At 36.3% G+C, this 19,795-nt stretch overlaps 1 protein-coding gene across 4 annotated transcripts in view; it reads right to left on the reverse strand.

The window, feature by feature from the left end:
- The window catches only part of NEK11 (NIMA related kinase 11), an 85,537-nt gene that overhangs the window by 47,201 nt on the left and 18,541 nt on the right, over positions 1-19,795 (reverse strand). For 2 of the 4 annotated variants that reach the window (XM_042816453.1, XM_042816451.1), the window contains exons 3-6: positions 18,778-18,943; positions 13,662-13,780; positions 7,486-7,550; positions 5,673-5,799 (exon numbers count right to left, since the gene is read on the reverse strand). In XM_042816453.1, the coding sequence (XP_042672387.1) occupies positions 5,673-5,799; positions 7,486-7,550; positions 13,662-13,780; positions 18,778-18,943 (477 nt within the window). Of the gene's footprint in view, positions 1-5,672; positions 5,800-7,485; positions 7,551-13,661; positions 13,781-15,559; positions 15,793-18,777; positions 18,944-19,795 lie in introns of those variants that run through there. The other 2 variants (XM_042816455.1, XM_042816454.1) reach the window with 2 other exon arrangements.

Here is a 19,795-nt window from a genome sequence, read left to right on the forward strand (position 1 = left end):
GGGAGAGGAGGGCTCTCTCACTGGTGCTTTTCAAAGCTGTATCTGAAAACAATTAGAACATTTTTGCTAACAACTGCATAACTATAGAGATACGTAAATAACTGTATGGTGTCTTAAATATTTAGTTGTCAATCTGCTTTCCAATCTCCAAAATCAGTAAATGGTAACACACAGACAAGGTCTAGCTTTATGATGTATGTTTAAACTCTAAAACAAGATAATCACTACCTAAGAAAATACTTCATAACAGAATCAAGCACAAGGCATATGAAAGCAATGAACAAAAATGGAAACCCACCAGAGGGGAAAAAGAAGAAAGGAAAATCCCAGCCTGATAGGCTGTATTAAAACTGTTTTTTGCAGAATCAATCTGTTCTGGATTAATTCTGGCAGCCAAAAAGCGCTTAATGAGACATTAGGAGAACAGGATTTGCCACATCAGGGAAGTCCATTTATTCAGCTAGATGAGTCCTTTGGCTACACCTGAGGCTTTGGAGAAAGATGAAAAAGAACACCCAAGGCATACTGGTAAAGCCAGGGCAGCAAACAGGCTACCCAGGGAAAAACCCATCTGGTCCATCAAAGAAAAAAAAAATAAAGGGAAAAAAAATGAAAATAAAAAGAAGGGAAAAAAGAAAAAGGTTTTTACTGCAAGATACAACTCTTTGAAATGTAATAAATACTTCCTAGGCCGAGAAATGCCTTGGATCCTAGAGAAAGGCAACTTTTTTTCCCAGGACAACTGCTAAGTTGTAATTGCCCAGGGGAATTATCAAACTTTAGCCTCCAGACTGCATTTCTCAGCGCAGTTCTTTCAACAACCCAGCCAAAGCATATTGTAACGAGCACATTCAGCAAGATAAAATTGCTTCCCAGTTTGCCAATGACCCAGACACATAATTTAATTACTTTTATAACCTTAGCTCGTTTAACTGCCATTGTTATGAAATTCTAAAATGGTTATTAAACTATTCTGCCAGAGTGCTTGCTTTGATAGCATCCTATGTTCATGAATACATTCGAAAAATGTGCCAAACAACACTTCATTTGAGCAAAACTGATGTATGATCATTTAACCTTCATGCCATTTATGCTCAGTTACGGAATAAGTAGGAGCATCTGGACAGGTTTCAGTATATTATCTACAACACTGACTGACAGACACCTAATTTCTCCTTCATACTTTTAATACATTCCAATATTTTGTAGAAATATCTGAAATACTTCATATTCCTTTAAAGGCTGTAAGACATACACTGGCTTTTTAATGAAAAACTAAAAGCCAGACAAACTGAATGCATATGCCTTTGTGGCTTGTGTATCTCAGTCTGATTGTAAAAGCAGGTCTGAAGAATTTGCTGACTCCAGGATCTTCAAGGAATACATACATATGCACCCGTAAGTTGCTCCAAAAGTAATGCATCCTATTTATTTCCTCAGAAACTACAATAAATACAAAGAGCACAATAGCAGTATCTGACTGAGCAAATTCTCAGCTATAGAACGTTATTTTTGTACATGGTTACCATAATTACCTACGCATTTTTGCCATCAATGAACAAGAGCTTGCATGTCACATCTGTAAAAACACGCTCCAGTGGAGGTGACTCACTGTCACTGTGAGGGTTGCTGAAAAGCACCACTGTGCTCACATCCACTGTTCGGACTCCATAAATGTTCAGCAAGTGTTAATGAATGCCAATGGCTACAATTTTTCTGCATGGAGGAATTTAATTACACACTGTTGCTTCAGATGCACTTCCACGCCAGACACCATGCTGTTGCACTGCCCCTGTGCTGCCATCAGTCACATGGCAACAAAATGTAACAGAATATTAGAAGATTCAGCCTTTACTGATGTACCACCGCCATCTGTGTCTCACTCAGCATACACACATGAAAAAATAGGAGGCATTACTTTCGGAGCAGCTTTTATGTGCACCATCATGACATTTTCTTGCACTGCTTTTCAGGTCTTTATGGCACGGCTTCTCCCCCTCTACATGAGCAGCAGCTGCCATTAATCTTCCTAACAATTTCTGGGGGTTATTTGTTGGTGTGTCTTTCCAATGGAGACAAGTAGATCTGAGTCACATGGCTCAGTCTTTTAAAACCAAATGGAAAGAATAGCAGCACACTAATCCTCACAGTAATTAAATTCTGTGAAGTCTTTCTGTGAGAAAGGATCCAGTCAATAAATAACATTTTATATTAAGTGCTATGAAATTGAGTTAGCAGCAAACCTGTTATAATATTTTAATAAACATACTTCCTTGCAATGTAAAAATCCCAATCCAAAGTGTTTCTCACTTCAAGATTAATTCAAATAACAACGTCAAATGATGTGGAAACTATTGTTATCTGGATTGCATATTTCAGAAATAAGCTTGGATACTGCCACACCTTTACATTTGGGTGAACAGTCCTTATATCCACCAATCAGGGTCACAAGCACCAGAAGGATTTCCAGGTTTGGGTCACTGTAAAAAAACATGACCATAACCTTTTCAATGTAGGAAAGGTTCCTCCTCTTTTTATCTCCCTCATTTGTGGGGTGGGGAGGGCTTGGTGACTTCTGGTACATGTATACAGTAGCAATTAAAAGGTTTTCAGTTGGCCCAGACATTTAATAGTCATAATAGTCATTTAACAGGAAAAAGATCACTTAGACATATCTATTAATTTAAAGTGAAGTTTTATTTGTGCTTCGCTTGAAGACACATAGCTCGGAAAATCTGAGACAAAATGGTAATATTGTGTCTGTAAAGACACAAATCAGCATGAAATTTTCTCGCATTAAGCTACGTAAAGGTAATTTCTTTCTGTCTTAAGTTCCATAAAATAAAATGCAAAGCATGCTAAGAAAAAAAAAAAAATTGTACTAAAAGTGTAGCTTACATTTCGGAAATCATACAGCTTTTAAGATGCTTTTGTTGTGCATTTATCTCAGAATTAAGAGCAGAGATCACTTCAGTGAAGTTTACTGATTCGTAACAGTGAGGATCTGGCCCAACTTTTCAAAATATGTCGTCTGCTCCAGCCCTAGCTTTCATAGGAAAGCTCTAGTTTTCATACAAAATTACATTTAAAAAAGATCCATCACTAAAATGTTACTCAAAAGACCAATGTATGTATGAACTCTACTGCTGTTTTTGGAAATTTATCTACTTAAATTTGGCAATAAAAAAATAATCAATTTTTAGATTGTTATAGACAAACTGGGGCAGAAGCATAGGTAGCAAGCACAATTAAAACGAATGTCCTCAGATCTGCGGCACAGGGAGCCCAATTCATACAAACTCCACAGAAAAACCATCTGTCAAAATCTGACAGTACTTGGCAGCTTAGTCCAATGGATTCAAACGTGACATTACTTTTTCTCTGGAATACAAAAAAGAAGCTATTTATATCTCTCTTGTAAAGAATTTGCTGTTTCTAAGTGACAAATACGTTTGTTTTTCAACTAAATTATTTCTGCTATCACTTCACCTCTGAGAAAATTTATAATATGCACAAACCTTTTGCAAAGTTCATGGATGGAGTTTGCCATGATATACTCACAACACTAAAAAGAATACAGTCTGCATACACGTTATCCTATCTACTCAGAAGCAAAGATAGCCATGTCACTAGAAGGCAGACAAAATTTGCACTGGAGGATCTATACACATATACCCTTGTCAGACTACAAGCCAGAACAGATTACAGTCTCATTTAAGCAGCTCCAAATTCTTTGGATTGGAAAAACCTGTAAGTGCAATACAGTGCTAACAACTCCTGACTTGTTAATTTTATTGGGCATTTGAACACAGAGAAAGTTTCAGGTGAGATGGGAGAACGATGCTCAGTCTGCAAAATGAAAAAAGCAGGACCTGAACCGGCTGCAAGCTGTTGTGCCAAGGGAATCTTCAGTTCTCTGGAATAAAAGAGATCACAAGGAAAGCTACAACAGCCCATTTTAGCTTTAGAGACATTTGTAGGAGCTATCACTGACCTTCTTGGAAAATCTGGGCTTTCTAGGTTGCATGAAGACCCTGGAAAGTACAAAGCTCTCTCTGATGTTCAAAAAACCTTATATTCCGGAGATGAAAAGGTAGTGCCTGCTGGAGATCAAGACGGGTCTTAAGAGAGAACTTCACCTCAGCTACAGAAGACTTGAGTAACATCTTCACAAGTCTATGAACATCTTGCAAAGCAGCACAAGTATTTCATCTCCCCTTTAGTAAGGGCAGAAGCTGGGCTGATTGGCCACACACACACTCTCCAGGCAAGGATGTCCAGGTTGTTCCCAAGGCTCCTCTTGCACAAGGCCAGCAGCTACAGAAGACACTGTAGTGGCCATTCTTTCCAGTGTGACTGTGCTCATGGACTGAGATGGATCTTTGAGCTGGCAGCAATGAGTGCTGCACTTCTGCCTGCCCCAGCTTACCTCCTGCAGTCATTAAATGGGAACAAACAGTGACTCTGCTCCTCCTGCTAGAGGGTTCAGACAGTAAATGCAATTACTCAGGACAAAGCCCTTTATCTTGTTCTGTAAGACCTCTAAAGCCCTAACACTGAATACTCCTGAATTCTATCTCAAAGCTGAGCTTTAAAGCCTGGATGCTAAGTCTTCCTTTAGGTTTATGAAGTTCTTATATGGAGTTCACCTTTACTAGGGCTTCTTATGTGTCACTGCATTAAAACTGTGCAAAATGGGAACAGCCCGTTTACCAGCTTATCTGATCTTTTAGTCCTTTCCTCTTCTCTTATGTATGGATGCCATATAATAGGCCACAGAATATAGTGTGGTTTGAAGGACACAAGACCAGCCTCATCAAACGTAAGCTCAGTTAAAAAAATAAATAACCAGACATAGAATAATAGTTCTTTTTAACATTCCTACATTTCCTCTGCTGAAGTCAGAATTGAAAATAAATATTGTTCCTCAAGTTACAGAAATACTGTCATTTTATCCATTTTATTCATCACCTGTGTTTTACATTCTATAAAAGGAATGAATATTTTGTGCCATATAAATGCCTTATGTATGGATATTACTATTAAAAACAATGATGACAATATAATTAGGCATGGTGTGATAAAACTGGGATCACATGGACTCAAAGGCAAAATTCCTAGCAAGTCTAATAAGACTGAGACTTTCTAGTCTTTGCAAAGCAAGAAGCTAAGAATGCTACCTTCCTCCCTAAGGTAGAAACTTGCTATCACTTTTTGAAGGAAACCAATTTATTTAATGAGTTGAAGCTACTGACTGAAAGAAAATGAGCTGTCACATTTTAAAAAAAGCCCCTAAGAAACGAAGAGCCCAAAACAATTGCAGAACTTGACTTCTCATATGTCAAGCAATAAAAAATGAGCTTTCATGAGCTTTATCAAAAGTATTTATATCTAACAACTGGAGAGGCTTCTCAGTAGGAACAGACGTTCAAATTTACCAGTCATTGTACTAACCTGATAACAAAAAGCAGCAGAGAGACTCAGCTAACTTCAGTTAATGGGTCATGATATAATAAAAATTGGTGATAGGAAAGGAAAGGGAGCGGGAAAGGACAGGAGTTCCTAATGATGGTTAAGTGCTGACCTTGGCAACAGATGACATTTTACCTTTCAAGACATTTCCTTTTCACTGGCTGTAATAAATGAAATGAAATAGCATGCTGATTACTCACCAAATATCAGATTTTGTGTTATATCCTTGGTGTTTCAGTGCCTCTGGACTCATGTAGTATGGTGTCCCGGTAAATGTTGTTGCCAGATCACATGAACCCATCAAAAGACAAGAAACTCCAAAGTCCCCTAAAAGTAACAACAGAAAAATCCACCCCCAAACAATTAAGCACCATAAGATTAAAATTCATACAAACTTAGAGGTTACCACAGCTTTCATACACATCTCTGTTCACTTGTCATGTTCTATATTAAGAGCCGTGCCCTCTGCTTGTATAAACTGACAAAACTTCAGAAGGCACAATGCAAAAACCAAGTCTGATCGAGAACTAAGAATACTGATGTTGAGATAGAGATCTACTTAAATTCCTGATTATCACTTCAAATTCAACAGTAATTTCTTATCTGAGTTGCCATCTCATTTAAAATTAATTGGAAAGGTTTGACCTATTTGTACCTATGACCCATTTAAAAGAAAGGAACTATCCCGTACCAAACATTCTTATATTTGCAGGAAATAGGCCAAAGGATTTAAAAAATACAAGTTTTTGTCCACATTATCTGATAACTTCTACACATAGAAGTTAACAACACCACTGGGATACTACGAAAGATTTTTCCCTATCAGTGTGTGTAGTGAATTGCTCTAGGCATAAGAGCTTGATACTTTGGCACCATGGTGATGAATACCGAAAAAAAAATCAGAAATAAGTAACTTAAAATCAAGTTGTTGCAATAAATGCTTGGCACTCTTTACAGAAATTAAATTAATGTGAAATAATTTCAGTGGCAATTAAGTGCTGAGTTGATCCTGCAATTACTGCTTTTAGTAAATAAAGAGAGAAAACTAAGATATGGATCAGGACATCCATATTAGATCATAGCACAAATAAAAACAAAAATACAATATTAATAATACAATAATTAATTATTATATTTATAATTATTATAATACAATATTAACATTTCAAGAACATATGAAAACATCTATTTGTTAACTTTATTTTAAATAAAGTTAATAAAACATAAAAAATTATGTTTTAAATAATTTTAAAACATAAACTCTTTATGTTTTACTGTTAGACACAATAAAATGACTGGGCATTAAAAAATGACAGAATTTTAAGTGTGGGGAAAAAAAATGAGAACCCAGATTTACAGAATGATATAGATGCAAGAGGCCTCAGGAGGTCATCTGACCATAAAATCAAAGAATCATAGATTCATTAAGGTTGGAAAAGACTTCTAAGATCATCTAGTCCAACCATCCATCTACCTACCACCAATATTGCCTGCTAAACGATGTCCCAAAGTAGCACATCCACATGTTTCTTGAACACTGCCACAGACAGTGACTCCATCACTTCTGTGGACAGCCTGTTTCAATTCCTCACCACACTTTCAGAGAAGTAGTTTTTCCAAATATCCAACATGAATCCCCCCCCTGGCAGAATTTGAGGCCATTTCTTCTCATCCTATCGCTAGTTGCCAGGAGAGGAAGCCAACCCCCACCTCACCACAACCTTCTTTCAGGGAACTGTAGAGAGCTATAAAGTTTTTAAACCCCTGTCTCAAACCAGGAGCAGTTTAAAGTTACATGAGGGTGCTCAGGTTCAGGCCTAGTTGTGCTTTGAACACCCTCAAGCCTGGGACATCACCGATTGATTGGACCCTGTTCTATTGTCTGATATGGAAATGTTTGACCACTGAACAAACATTACATCTAATATCACTTTATTTAAATCTCCTTATTCATGGAATGTCTGCTGGATTGTTCTATCATAATAAAATGTGTCTTTAAAAAGGAAATCTCACCAATTTTAAGAAGATTATTCTTCAAAAATATGTTCTTGGTTTTCAAGTCTCTGTGAAGTATTCTCCTGTTATTAAAAAAAAAAAAAAAAAAAAAATTAAAAAGATTTTTTTTAAATCTCATCTAACTTGAAGGATTCACAGTCAACTACCAGGTTTCACAAGTATTTATCTTCTTTCCTTGCCAGGAAGGACAGCTCACCATGTTACAGTCTAACTCTGTTTAACAATGTACAGACAATGGCATTAAGGAGTTTCAAATAACCATAGAGATGCATTCACAGACACCCACATGCAAGCTAAGAGCCTAAGCAGACAGGATAATAAAATGAGCCCAGGAATCCCAGCTGGAGAATACAGATACAGGTTTAAAATGAGCTCCCGAGGAAAGGAGAAAAGCAAGTCTTCCTGTCCTGCTCTTCTTAAAAGTATTACATACTATTTACAGCCAGAAGAACAAGATGTATCACAGTAGAATAAGGGATAAGAAAAACAGCAATAAGCTCAGGGAATCCTCCTTCAGAGAAAATGCATTATTTGAAAGACAAATACTAATTCAGACAAGGCTAGTTGTACAATTTTTTAAAGTAATGGCCTGGAAGATAAAAGAACTTCACAAAGACAGAGATCAAAAGGAAAAGAAATAGAGCAACCAGCTCTTACAGACTTATGTTTCTATCAAAGACTGAACAACATCACATGCTACACACCACACTGGGACTAACTGCATGTCCTCGGCTTTTTGAGATCTTAATGCATGACAGGAATTCTCCACCCTATTAGGGAAAAATATATATCTCTGCAGTACACAAAGCACAGTCTCAATGAATTCATTAATAACAATTCCAAAAGGGTTTCCTACAACCTCAGCTAAACTTGAACTCAACCACTCTGAAGCTCCTCATAGCTTGGGTAATACACAGCATTTGTTTGGAACAGCATTCAGCACAGACTGGCTACTGAAACTGGTACTATAAATGCATTCCTCATATAGCCATTTAGAACAGATAAGAAAAGCTGTAAAATTCTTGAGATGTGGGCAGAAAAATTCCATGCATAAGTAGATTTTAGTTGCTCTTGAGTCATTCTCAAGCACTATGTCAAACTGTATTGAATTATGAAAGTCTTACACACTGAGACACTTAAATGATTTCCAAAATAGCTTGCACATTAAGACTATAAAATGCTTAGTCTACAGCACAATTTAAATAAGCTGTTTAGTCCACACCTCATTTGAAAACAATTTTTGCAAGAAAACAAACATATTGATTTTTATTTTTTATACTCTGCTCATAAACAGGAAGGAAAAAAAGTATAATAGCTACTAGAAGGTACTGTAATGCACACACAGTCAAACAAGAAAATTGTATTTCAATGGGACATTAGAATTTAATGGGACAATAGAAAAGAATTTTTTATACTTATGATTTTTTTTTCGTAATTTTTGTCATGAAAATAATACTTGCAGTGAGAAATGTGCACATCTGGAAAAATGAATGCTTTATTCAGCATGCTTCCACTGATGTTTATGCATAATTTATTCTTTACTTTCTTGTGCAATATATGTACATTCATCATGCATTACATCAGTAAGGAAATTAAACTAACAGTATATTCCTTATTGGTTTATAAGCCCACATATATCTAGTCATATATAAATCTTGCTCTGTTAATTTAGTTTCATAAATTGCTTCCTTACCATGCAACACACAGAGCCTTTGAAAGAAGTTGATTTCACTGAGATAGATTTTTCTTGAGTTAGATTTTTGTTTGTTTTTGTTTGGTAGAAATATAACCATAGACTCCTTGAACAGAAAAACCGGGTAACAGTGATCTGAATAACAAGCATTTGAATAACAAGCATTTTGGCCACATCAGTTTGAAATAGAATGTAATGCTAATAAATGCTTGTGATATATTGATTCAAATTTGATGCAAATTATTGGCATTAACAATAATTATGAGATCCCTTTATGTATGAATATGATTTAAAAAAAAAAAAAAGATGTTTCTCGATACCAACCACTTTATTCTGCCCGGATATGTCAGACAATAAACAAGTTACAAGCTGAAACCTTAACTGAAACAACTACTTTAATTCTAGCAAGAAATAAATACACGTTGCCAATAAAGCAACATGATCTAACTGGACCCCAGTAAAACTTAATCTAACTTGACAGTCAGCGAAGTGGTTATTGATATTTTGGGTAGAAATTAACACTTCAGGATGGTTTTAAGTTTGGCCTGTAAATATACCTGTGCCTATATCTTCTACAGAGTACCCGCTTGCTGTCTCATAGTAATGATAAAGCAGTGTGGATCACTGAGCAGCAGGCAGCCTCCTTGAATAAAGATTCTCTGCAACCTACTAGCAAGGGAAGCTAATTGAATCTGAAGTAGTTCTTGCTGTGAAACACTCAGAAATGTAACTCTCTTCGCTCTTTCTGAAGAACTATCTTGAGATCTAAGTGGTTCTGTATAACTGTGGATCCTGTACTACAAAAGACAACATGAAATCCACATAAAGGACTTGGGCAAAGTCTTCTACCCTGTAGATTGAAAGTAAAAGATTTGTTTGCATAAACAGTAACCTTATCAAAATCTCAGTGTCAGTATATTATTCAAGAAGATTAGGAAAGTGATGGATAACATAATGGTCATCTTTGTTCAAGCAGAGGTTAAATGAATTAACAGTCTCATTGCCTGATTGTTGAGGGATCCATTTTGTGCCCTGGTGTGTGTTTGGGCTACAAGCATGCCACACACCAGATGATGGTTTCACACTAACTCTCTCTGTGTGGATAAAATCACTGAAATTATGTTGCTGTCTTTAACTTCTCTTCTAGGTTACACAAATGACAAATGATGATTCAATCTATTCGATTCCAGACAATTTAGCTTTCGAGTTTAAATTCAAAAATTCTTCCAATTATGTAAAATAGACAATAAATGGAAAGTCACCAGGAGATATTCATTACTCCCTTGGGATTTATGAAGCATAAGTAAGAGACATGAATGTCTAAACTGCAGTCTTTCTTATTACAGGGGAAGAAATGCAAAGTAGAAGAACAGTTCTTTTTAGAGATAAATCTCCAGCATGAGAGCTTTCAAAAAGCACAGAAGTTCAACTAAAGCTGTAAAAGAAGCACAATCATATAATACTCTATGTCTAAAACTAAAAATAATTATGTTTTGCTGTTCTGGAATAAAAACTCCCATCTACAGCAGATGGATTTTCTGAAAATTGGCTTGAGAAAGTCCAGCCCATAGAAAATGAATACTTGAAGCTTCTAAATCTAGGGCGCTAAGTTTTCTTTCCATTAGAACACAGTTCAAATAAGTATTATATGTTTTTTCCCATATCAGTGTAGAAGAAATAATGTATGACTCCTTGATATATAAATAGTGGACTGTTATTACATGTTTACATTTTTGTAATCCAAATGCATTTCTGTAAGTAGTTTTAAAGCCTACCATTTCCCATCTAAGCTATTGTTTGGCTGTATACTAATAAGATAGAGAATAGGCTTTCTAGTGAATACAGTCAAAAACATAATGAAGTACAGGAAATGCAAATACAAATAAAACTGTCAAGACATTTGTATGTGTCTGGAGAGGTACTATTAAATAGCTTTAATTCAAAGACAGAAAATGAAATGCTGTTTGAAAATCAAATTGTTATTTTCACTGGAGAACCCAGTAATTTCACATACATACGTATATATATATTAAAAAAATCATTCATAGGAATTCTAAAAAGATTTTTTTGAGAACAAGTAGAAGATTAGAAAAATAATGCAGAGAGAAAAAGCAGGCAAAGAGGATGTTTGGGAAAAAAGAAGGTAACAGAGACATAAGGAAATAAGCTCATGCAACCTATTACTTTGCATTAGTCTATACAATGCACCATCTAAACGCATACATTAAAGAAAGGATTTCATTCCAAATAGAACTTTCAGATTACCAACTTTTTAATGATAAATTATTAAACTAGATTTCAAGAAAAGGGTGGAAAAAAAGCACTAATAGTTTAGTTAGACAATATGGGTTTTTATTCCCTTTTTCCTATGTCATTTCTAGCTCAGGTGAACACTGAAAAACACGGCATCGTGAGTTCTCTCCCTGCTGTGCTACCATCATTGCAGCCTGTGGGGCTGGCATGGCACACTGTGTACAAACCCCATGTGTATCACCACAGCAGGGGAGTGAAAAACAGATTATCTTTCAGACCCCTTCCAACCAAAGCTGTTCTATGATTCATTCTGTGACACTGACAATTAGGAACCAAAATGTTCTGAGTCCTAGACAGCAATTTACTCTGTCCTCTTCCCTCTACAGCCTGATACTGTAGGTGCAAAAACTCATTAGGCATCTCTCTTTAGGTCAAAGGTATCCTACATACTTCAGTTCAACTCAACTCAGGAATACTTGTTCTTGGAGACAAGCGACTGTCTCCATCTACTGCTCTCTTGCAGCTAAAGAGAATTTGGCCCAAGCCCTGCTGTGAGATAGATTTGAAACAGTCATATGAATTTCACACTGCTTTCAGCCTCAATATAGTGTTCATACAATCTATTTTATATTCAGATTGGAAAAAAAAACCCTGGGGAAAAAAAGAAGAATTCTCATCTCTAGATTCTAGGTGTAACCTAACCTTCAAACCAACTTTTCTCTATCTCCACTAGCTGTACTAATGATTTATGTCATTATTCTAGGCAAATCGGCTCATTTCCCCAAAACAGGCACCTAAAATTGAATGTGGCGTTATATAGATTAATTATTTACAAGTGGCAAAGTGTCATACAAGGTGATTGCAGATAAACATCCTTAGCCTTTAAGATAGTCCTTGTGGCAAGGACATTTTTAATTCTGAATGTTCAAAAAGAAGAATAATGGTGCAAATTGTTCGTCTTGGCAGGGTGAAGCATCTTGGACTCGTGGGCTACAATGGTCTCCAGAAAGGACTCTGTCTTGTTCACTAACATGGTCAGAGCTGCTAACATACAAAAGCAACAGGGAAGAGACAAAGGAGAGGAGAAGATGCTGAAAGCCAGGCTGACTTCACCTGTCTCACTGCTCCTGAAAGGGGCCCTTGTGTTCCTACCTGAGCAGCTGTTCCTCCAGCTCTCTGCATAGCAGCCTTCTCCTCTTGGCTCAGCACAGCACTGTTTCCCTCATATCTATAGCTGTGCTAAACAGCTACACCTAGCTCCACGATGACAGCATGAGATGACACAGAGGGTGGACCAAACAGTTTTCATACATGTGACCACTACAATGGCAATGAGGGAACTGTTTAAATCACTGAAATCAGCCTGTGTAAATCACACTGCAGGCACTCACAGAGATGACCAGGTAGGTATTTACCTGTTGTTATCTCCGTTCAGACCAAGTGTTATTTCCACAGCTGTTCAATAGTCTGCAAACTTGGGCAAGAGTTGTGTGTGGAGCATGCTACCAGGAGATAGCTGGAGCGCCGGTTCCTTACAGCTCACATGAAACCTTTAAGTCCTGCTTTGAATCCTTATATCTGACCTTGGTTACCTACAGCAGGGACATTTTTAAACCATTACTCTATGACACTCCATCAGATAACCAACTTGATGTCTGTGATGGCATGGGATCTTGCACTGTTGGTTAAAGAATGTGGTAATTAATCATATGCCACTGTCTGAATGACATAAATGATTAGGTTAATCTTTGATGTGCTGTTAAAAGTAATGTTAGTGCTTAAAGAATATACGTGTTTAACTTCACTGATTTCAATGGGACCACATCAAGCATATAATTCGATTCTTTACATTAAACATTTGCAAGACTTATTTGCTGAATCCCCTTTAAAATGCTGTCTTCTATTTTAAACCTTAGCTCCAATTTATTCTAACAATACTGAACAAATTCTATCCTCTTAGATTTTTCACTTGGCTATTAGGAACATTAACACTGAAAGACATCCAGTACTGCACCTCTAAAAGATATAATACACAATGTTCTTGCACGGTAGCTAATTAATTACACTTTAAATTTACTACGTACGCTCTATAGCAGCTTGGTAAATAGGATTTTATACAGGCAGAAAATAATCAATATGGTTTAATTTCTATTTGAACATGTATAAGAAAGTAAAAGTTTACTCACTCCCCTCCCAGCCAAATGTTTCCATGTTAAAATGACTGTACCTTTCATGCATATAGTTGACTCCAAGTAACAACTGTATAAACCACTCTATTATTTGTCTTTGTGTGAATAATTTCCCAGATTCTTTGTACTCTTGAATTTTATAGTCTAGATCTCCACCCTGAAAAACATCACAAAACATTTGTACATTTAAAGTAAGTTTTTAAAATGTCTTTTCCTTCGTGAAAACACAGGACTCCATTTTCTTACGGTTTCAGCACACAGTCAGTAAAATTAATGCTTGGACATGAATTTTGAACTCTCATAGCACCAGAAGCATACAGAACTCTGGACTCAAATGAGATCAAGCAGACTGGCTGCCTAGGGAAAGTAGGTCAGATCTTGCTTAGTGTCACAAAATGACCAAAGTTCTCTGCTGTTCTCACTTCACATCACCCAGTTTTAAACACGTCCATCTGAGCTGGTCACCTCAAACTCCCTTTATAGTTAATAAGAGGAACAGGCAGTGGTAGTGTGCAATTATCTCTGCCATCTAAGTGTTTGCCTTAGGAAGACAGAGATTATGCAGTACAAGTGCTGTTTCTCTACAATGGCTTACAAAGACAGCCTACACTGAGTGGCCCAAATAGAAACACCTAAGTAAGCAAAATGATTCTAACCCGACCTGTCTAACTAATGGCTTGTAATTCTGGGGAAAACACTGCCACTTAAGTCAAGCAATGCACAGTCAAGAGACACTCATTTACTATGTTGAAATAAGCATAATCGAATAAACTATACAGTTCTCTCAAAAGAATTATGATACCTTGTCCTTCTTTTGCTAGAAACAAAGCAGAATTCAAGCACCTAGAAACTGTAGCATGTGCTATTAGGAATATTTCATTAAAAACTACAATTGAATTTTGATGTAACACTTGAAATGAAGCAATGTGATGCATAGCATGCAATGCCAAATGAACTGGAAAATACATAAAGAAAAAGACTACTTGAAAACTATAAATGCATGTATGTGAAAAAGTCATTTGAACAACAGCACGATGAAAGAGGCTCTTGAGGAGAGTTAAATGAAAACTGTTTATTTTGCTAAAAAAGAGATGGTTGCCTGCTGGTTATTTATCCAGTTTATAAAATAAATGGATTTTGTTTACAGGAATGACAGTAGTGGCAAGATCTCTGTTGAGGTAACTAATCCCACAGCAAAGGGACCGTGAGTCATATTGTATTCTAGTGATAAATTACCTTACACCAAGATAACTTATTCTACATAAATCATTACTTCTGCATTACACACTCTGCATAAAATCAGAATGTATAGCTGTGTGTGTGTTTGCCATGCACAAGAAAATAGTTCAACCTGTACCACTGTGATGCATATGGAAAATAAATCACTGGTTATGTTGATACATGTCATTTCCCATCATCAACCTTTCCTTGTACTGTTGACTCTCAAAATGTCGAAGTCTGCTCAATGGTTCCCCAAACCACTGGCTTACACTACAAAATTAGCAGGTTCACATCCATACATTTCTGAGTGGACATGAGTTTACAATAATTCCTGTGGTTCTTAACTCTAAGAATTGCAACATTCAAAAGTGACTGTTTAAAAAAAAAAAAAAAGACAATCTGCTTTTTGTCATATATCAAAAATGTGTTCCCTAACAATGTCCTGCCATTTCTAAATCGAAATGTCTGATTCAGCATATTTATGGCTGCAACTCTCCATCTGCCTCCCTACTGTAGTCCAGAGAGAAGCTCTTTTGGGAGCTTAGAGCTCTGAGCAGCTGCTCTCTCTTTGCAACTCCAAATGTTCAACAGCTTCCCCATGGCTGCTCACAGCAGAGCAGAAGAAGGGAAGAAAAGGTATTGCTGGGTACCCTGCCGCATGGCAGCCAGATGGGCTGTGTCTAAGCCTGCATGCACCTCAAAAGCACTGACTCACCTACTCCAGATGGCTGCCCCAGACCATAGAGAGCCAATAGTAGCAGTAGTCCAAGACTCAGGGACTGCTCCAACCCATGGCAGCTGGCTACTATCCCCAGGGGACTAACCAGGTAAACAGCTGAAGTGCAGCAGCCTGCGATCACCATTTCTCACTCTCCCAATGTATTCTCTTCCACAATCATGCACTGATGTGAAAAAATCAAAGAAACATAAGACCTGAAAAGTCCTTCAGATGATCTAAAAAAGCGAAAAAGCAGTCAAATGAAGCACTACATGTGCCCTCAAGTAATTGTGTGGCTTTTGACAAGATTGGTCTCAATGTCCTGCAGTTAATTTAAGCTTATTGCTATGTCTAAGAAAGGAAAACAAAAATGCATTGTTACAAATTTGTTGAAATTTTGCAGCCATGAAACTCTAAAAAAGTTTATTAACCCATTTTTGCATTTTGGAAAGCCAATATAATGAAGTCCACGAGGAAATTAACAAAGTAGAAACAAAATAGAAAGCTTCCATGCTACAGTTTCTATTTAAATGTCAAGAGCATCAAACACACCACTAACTTAAAACAGCTCAGTACCAGAGACTGATGATGTGAACAGGCATTAATTGCTTTAATTACTACTTCTCCTTAAATTTCCTTAGTATATGTATGTTCACATCATAGTGAGAATGCAGGGAAGAGACAGAAATAATTTTCTGAGGAAAAGTGTAACTAGCTCTGATTTTTGATGTATTAAAATGATACAACATTTAAAGGCACTACTTTGTTTGCATTTCTAAAAACTGTATTTGACTGAAGTCCAATGTATGCCAGAAAATGAAACCCAAGTTTCACAAAAGCAAAAGCTTGTTTTTTGTTTCAAATTTGAATTACATAATAATGTTCATCTTGTTTATATACCTAAGATGTTGAATCATTACAGTTGTCAGAAAAGCTCAAGAAAAAGACTGAAACAGAATACACATACTTCTTTTCTATAATTTTGAGAGAATTCAGCTATATTAAAAGATGTCTTTTGTTCATAGGATAGGTATAAGACAGGGCAGCTGCATTGGAGGCTCACTACACAATTCAAACAAGAACGAACAAAGTATGGCAGCTAATGAATGAGTTACAGTTCTTTGGAGAAAAGAGAATAAGGCTGAGAGGGTAGTTCTGTTTCCATGCCAACTTGCTGTTTATTCTTTATTTTAAGTCTGTCCAAGAGTACAAATTACTGCCAAAGAGGTAATTATTCTGTGCATGAGAAACTGAATGTACTAGATTTCCAAACAAGGACAGATCAGACGCACTTTTCTTATTCTCAATTTAAACATGCATCTTTTTCATAAAAAGATCCAATTCCCACCATATTAAAAGACAGGCTATAGATATGTAAATACGAAAGCATACCTTATAGAAATACTCAAGGTAAAATAGAATAGCAGTACGCAAATATAACAGTATGCAAAACTGTGCTTTGTACTTCCCTTATCTGAACAATTGATTTAATACATCCCAATTGCTTAATGGCAATAATACAACATTGTCTGCCCTTCTGGAAAAATCAGAAGCAAATTCTAGTGGACCCAGTGTCATTCTGGCCTGACCTTGTAGACTCAAAAATGAAAAGATTCAGCTACACAGTCAACACATCAATTTCCTCATGCTTTCTTTGCCTTTTCTAATGCATTTGTGTGTGTTTGAGTACACGTCCACTGGATTCTATGGCTACTCTATACTAAAATACTTCAATTCAGGGCAGTTGACTTCATCTGAATTAAAGAAAGATATCAAGGCATGCTGCAACAGGTTTTGATTATTATTGTGATTACTATCACACCCTTTTTATTCACCAATAACTTCCTTTCAGACAGAAAAATGAAAGTAAAAAGCAGTGGACCAAAGGCACTCCCATAATGCTGCTGAAAGAGACTCCTTCATTTCTACAGGATCAACTGATCTGGTTTTGGGCTGCATTCTACAGAATCACAGTGCACAGGAATATCTGGATAGTTAGGATAATCCTTCAGTTCTCAGCACTGAATTTCCAGTAAGAGTTGAAAGTATAAAAATTCCATTAAGCCCCAGCTGTCAGACATTCAGAGCGTGAAGCAAAGAATTTCCGCATGAACATAAGAAGAGTACATTAACAAATGTTCAGATTGCATAACATAATCAAACATTTCAGATACAATAAAAAAAAAAAATCCCAGCTATAATGTGCATTTAACTGTCATCAAAGAAGGTTACTAAGGTGGGAATGACTTGCACAGATTTTACTTCTTCAATTATTCACATCAAAGTTGGATGCTTGGAGAAATGTGATTAGCTAATACAAGCCTGATGGTGGACAGATGACCTAGTGGTCCAACATCATTAGCTTTCAAAGTATTTCAAACGTCTAGCAGAGCACAACTGAAAAGTCTGCTTCACAGATTCACAAAAAGAGCACTGTGTGTATAACAGATGTTTTAAGAACAGCACATCTATATTTAACGCAAAAGTAGACATTTGTTTCATATAAACTCTTAAAAAGTTGGCTTAAATATGTTTAAATACTTACTTTACAGCCTTTAGACAGACTTTATCAATATGTTTTTAAACCAAATGCTGCAGTCAAAAAAAATATATATATCAAACTGCTAATTATACAGTACTGTCTCCTACTTTAGAATTAGTTGTATCCCTTGCACTCTGGTCTGACTCATCAAATATTCTCCACTTTAAAAAGTAAATACTGCTAGCAATTCATCACCTACATGATCAGGCTTAAGCTCTTTGTAATCAGCTCCAATTCACAAGACAGTTGTCCCTTACTCATTTGCATCAAATTTCACAGTGTACCTCCAAATTCCCAATCTCATCCTCTCTTATGCATAAAACAGTAAAACATTCGTGGTTCTTTAATCTTTCTAAGTTCATCTAGAAATCTCATAATCTATCTGCCTTACGTCTTTTACTACCAATTACAGTAAACCAAATGAGCTAGTATTTAAATAACCTGTTTTCTCTTCCCTGGTTTGTTTTTGAGCTGCAAGTCCATGAGCACACACAAGCAGGTAATACTGTCTGTTTGAAAAATGCCTAACAAGTAGCAGGTGGTACCAAACTTAACAAATAAGAATAAAATACAGAGTGAAACATTAAAAAAAAACTGGTCTGGGTTTCTTTTAAGACCCTATTTTAAAGCACACATTCCATCAAATTTCTTCAAAGTAATCTAAATCTCTCACCTCACAATACTCAGTGATAATGCAGAAACTATCTCGCTCCACAAAGCTTGCATAAAATTTGACAATGGCTGGATGGTCTAATTTGGAGAGTAGTTGTGCTTCCAGATTTGCTTCAACTGTTTCATTAGGCTTTAGGTCTCCAATAGAGAGTTCCTTCAGAACCTTTCTACAGAAAAAAAATAAATATTCACATTAGCAAAAACAGAAGAACACAGAAAATCTCATAATGCTTATAATCCCACCATAGTTTCTTAAAATGTAAAACAGTAACATTAGCCAAGTATTTGGCAATATGAAACTAGACAAATGTGGGTAAACAAAGAGCACGTATTTAAATGCCATAAAACCACTAGTCACCATAGTGATCAAGCAACATTTTTAAAATGCTATTTTGAAGGATTTTTCACACTAATTCCCTGCTGTACTGATTTTTTATTTTTTTATTTTTTTATGACATGTTTTCAGTGCTAGGGATTACTGCATAATAATAACTATAAATTAAAAAAAAAAATCTCAGTAATTTCAAGCCCACTCAGAGCGTATGTTCAAGATTCACACATGGAACAAGGAGCAGCAAGAAACAGACTGGTTTTGCTGCTTCTGCCAGAGCCTCTCTGTGGAAGCATGAGGAAAAAATCTCACAGAGGCCAATATTTCTATGACTGTTTTTCTGATTAAAAATCAGGACACTTTTTTTTTTTTTTTAAGATCTACTTGCTCTTCATTTGAACACCTAAGTGGAAAGAGCAAATCTAGATTTGAAGCTGAAACCTAATCCTACTGTTCCAAAGAACTCTGAATGTCAGTAGTTAGCAGCAGCAGATAGGCCCTAAACATCCTAGGGTGGAAAACATTAAAGGGACTTTTTTTGTTATATTCTTCAACTTAAGCACATAAAAGTGCCATGACAGAATCCCTGATTCAGACTCAGCTCTACACTGTACTTGGGAGATGTGCAGTCTACTGTCGAACTGTCCTGAAAAGAAACCTTGTGGTGCTGAATACTCAGAGGAAGCAT

This window comes from Centrocercus urophasianus, unplaced genomic scaffold (genome assembly GCF_019232065.1).
Source record: "Centrocercus urophasianus isolate 14NV4802_14NV808 unplaced genomic scaffold, USGS_Curo_1.0 seq_16, whole genome shotgun sequence".
Lineage (NCBI taxonomy): Eukaryota > Metazoa > Chordata > Aves > Galliformes > Phasianidae > Centrocercus > Centrocercus urophasianus.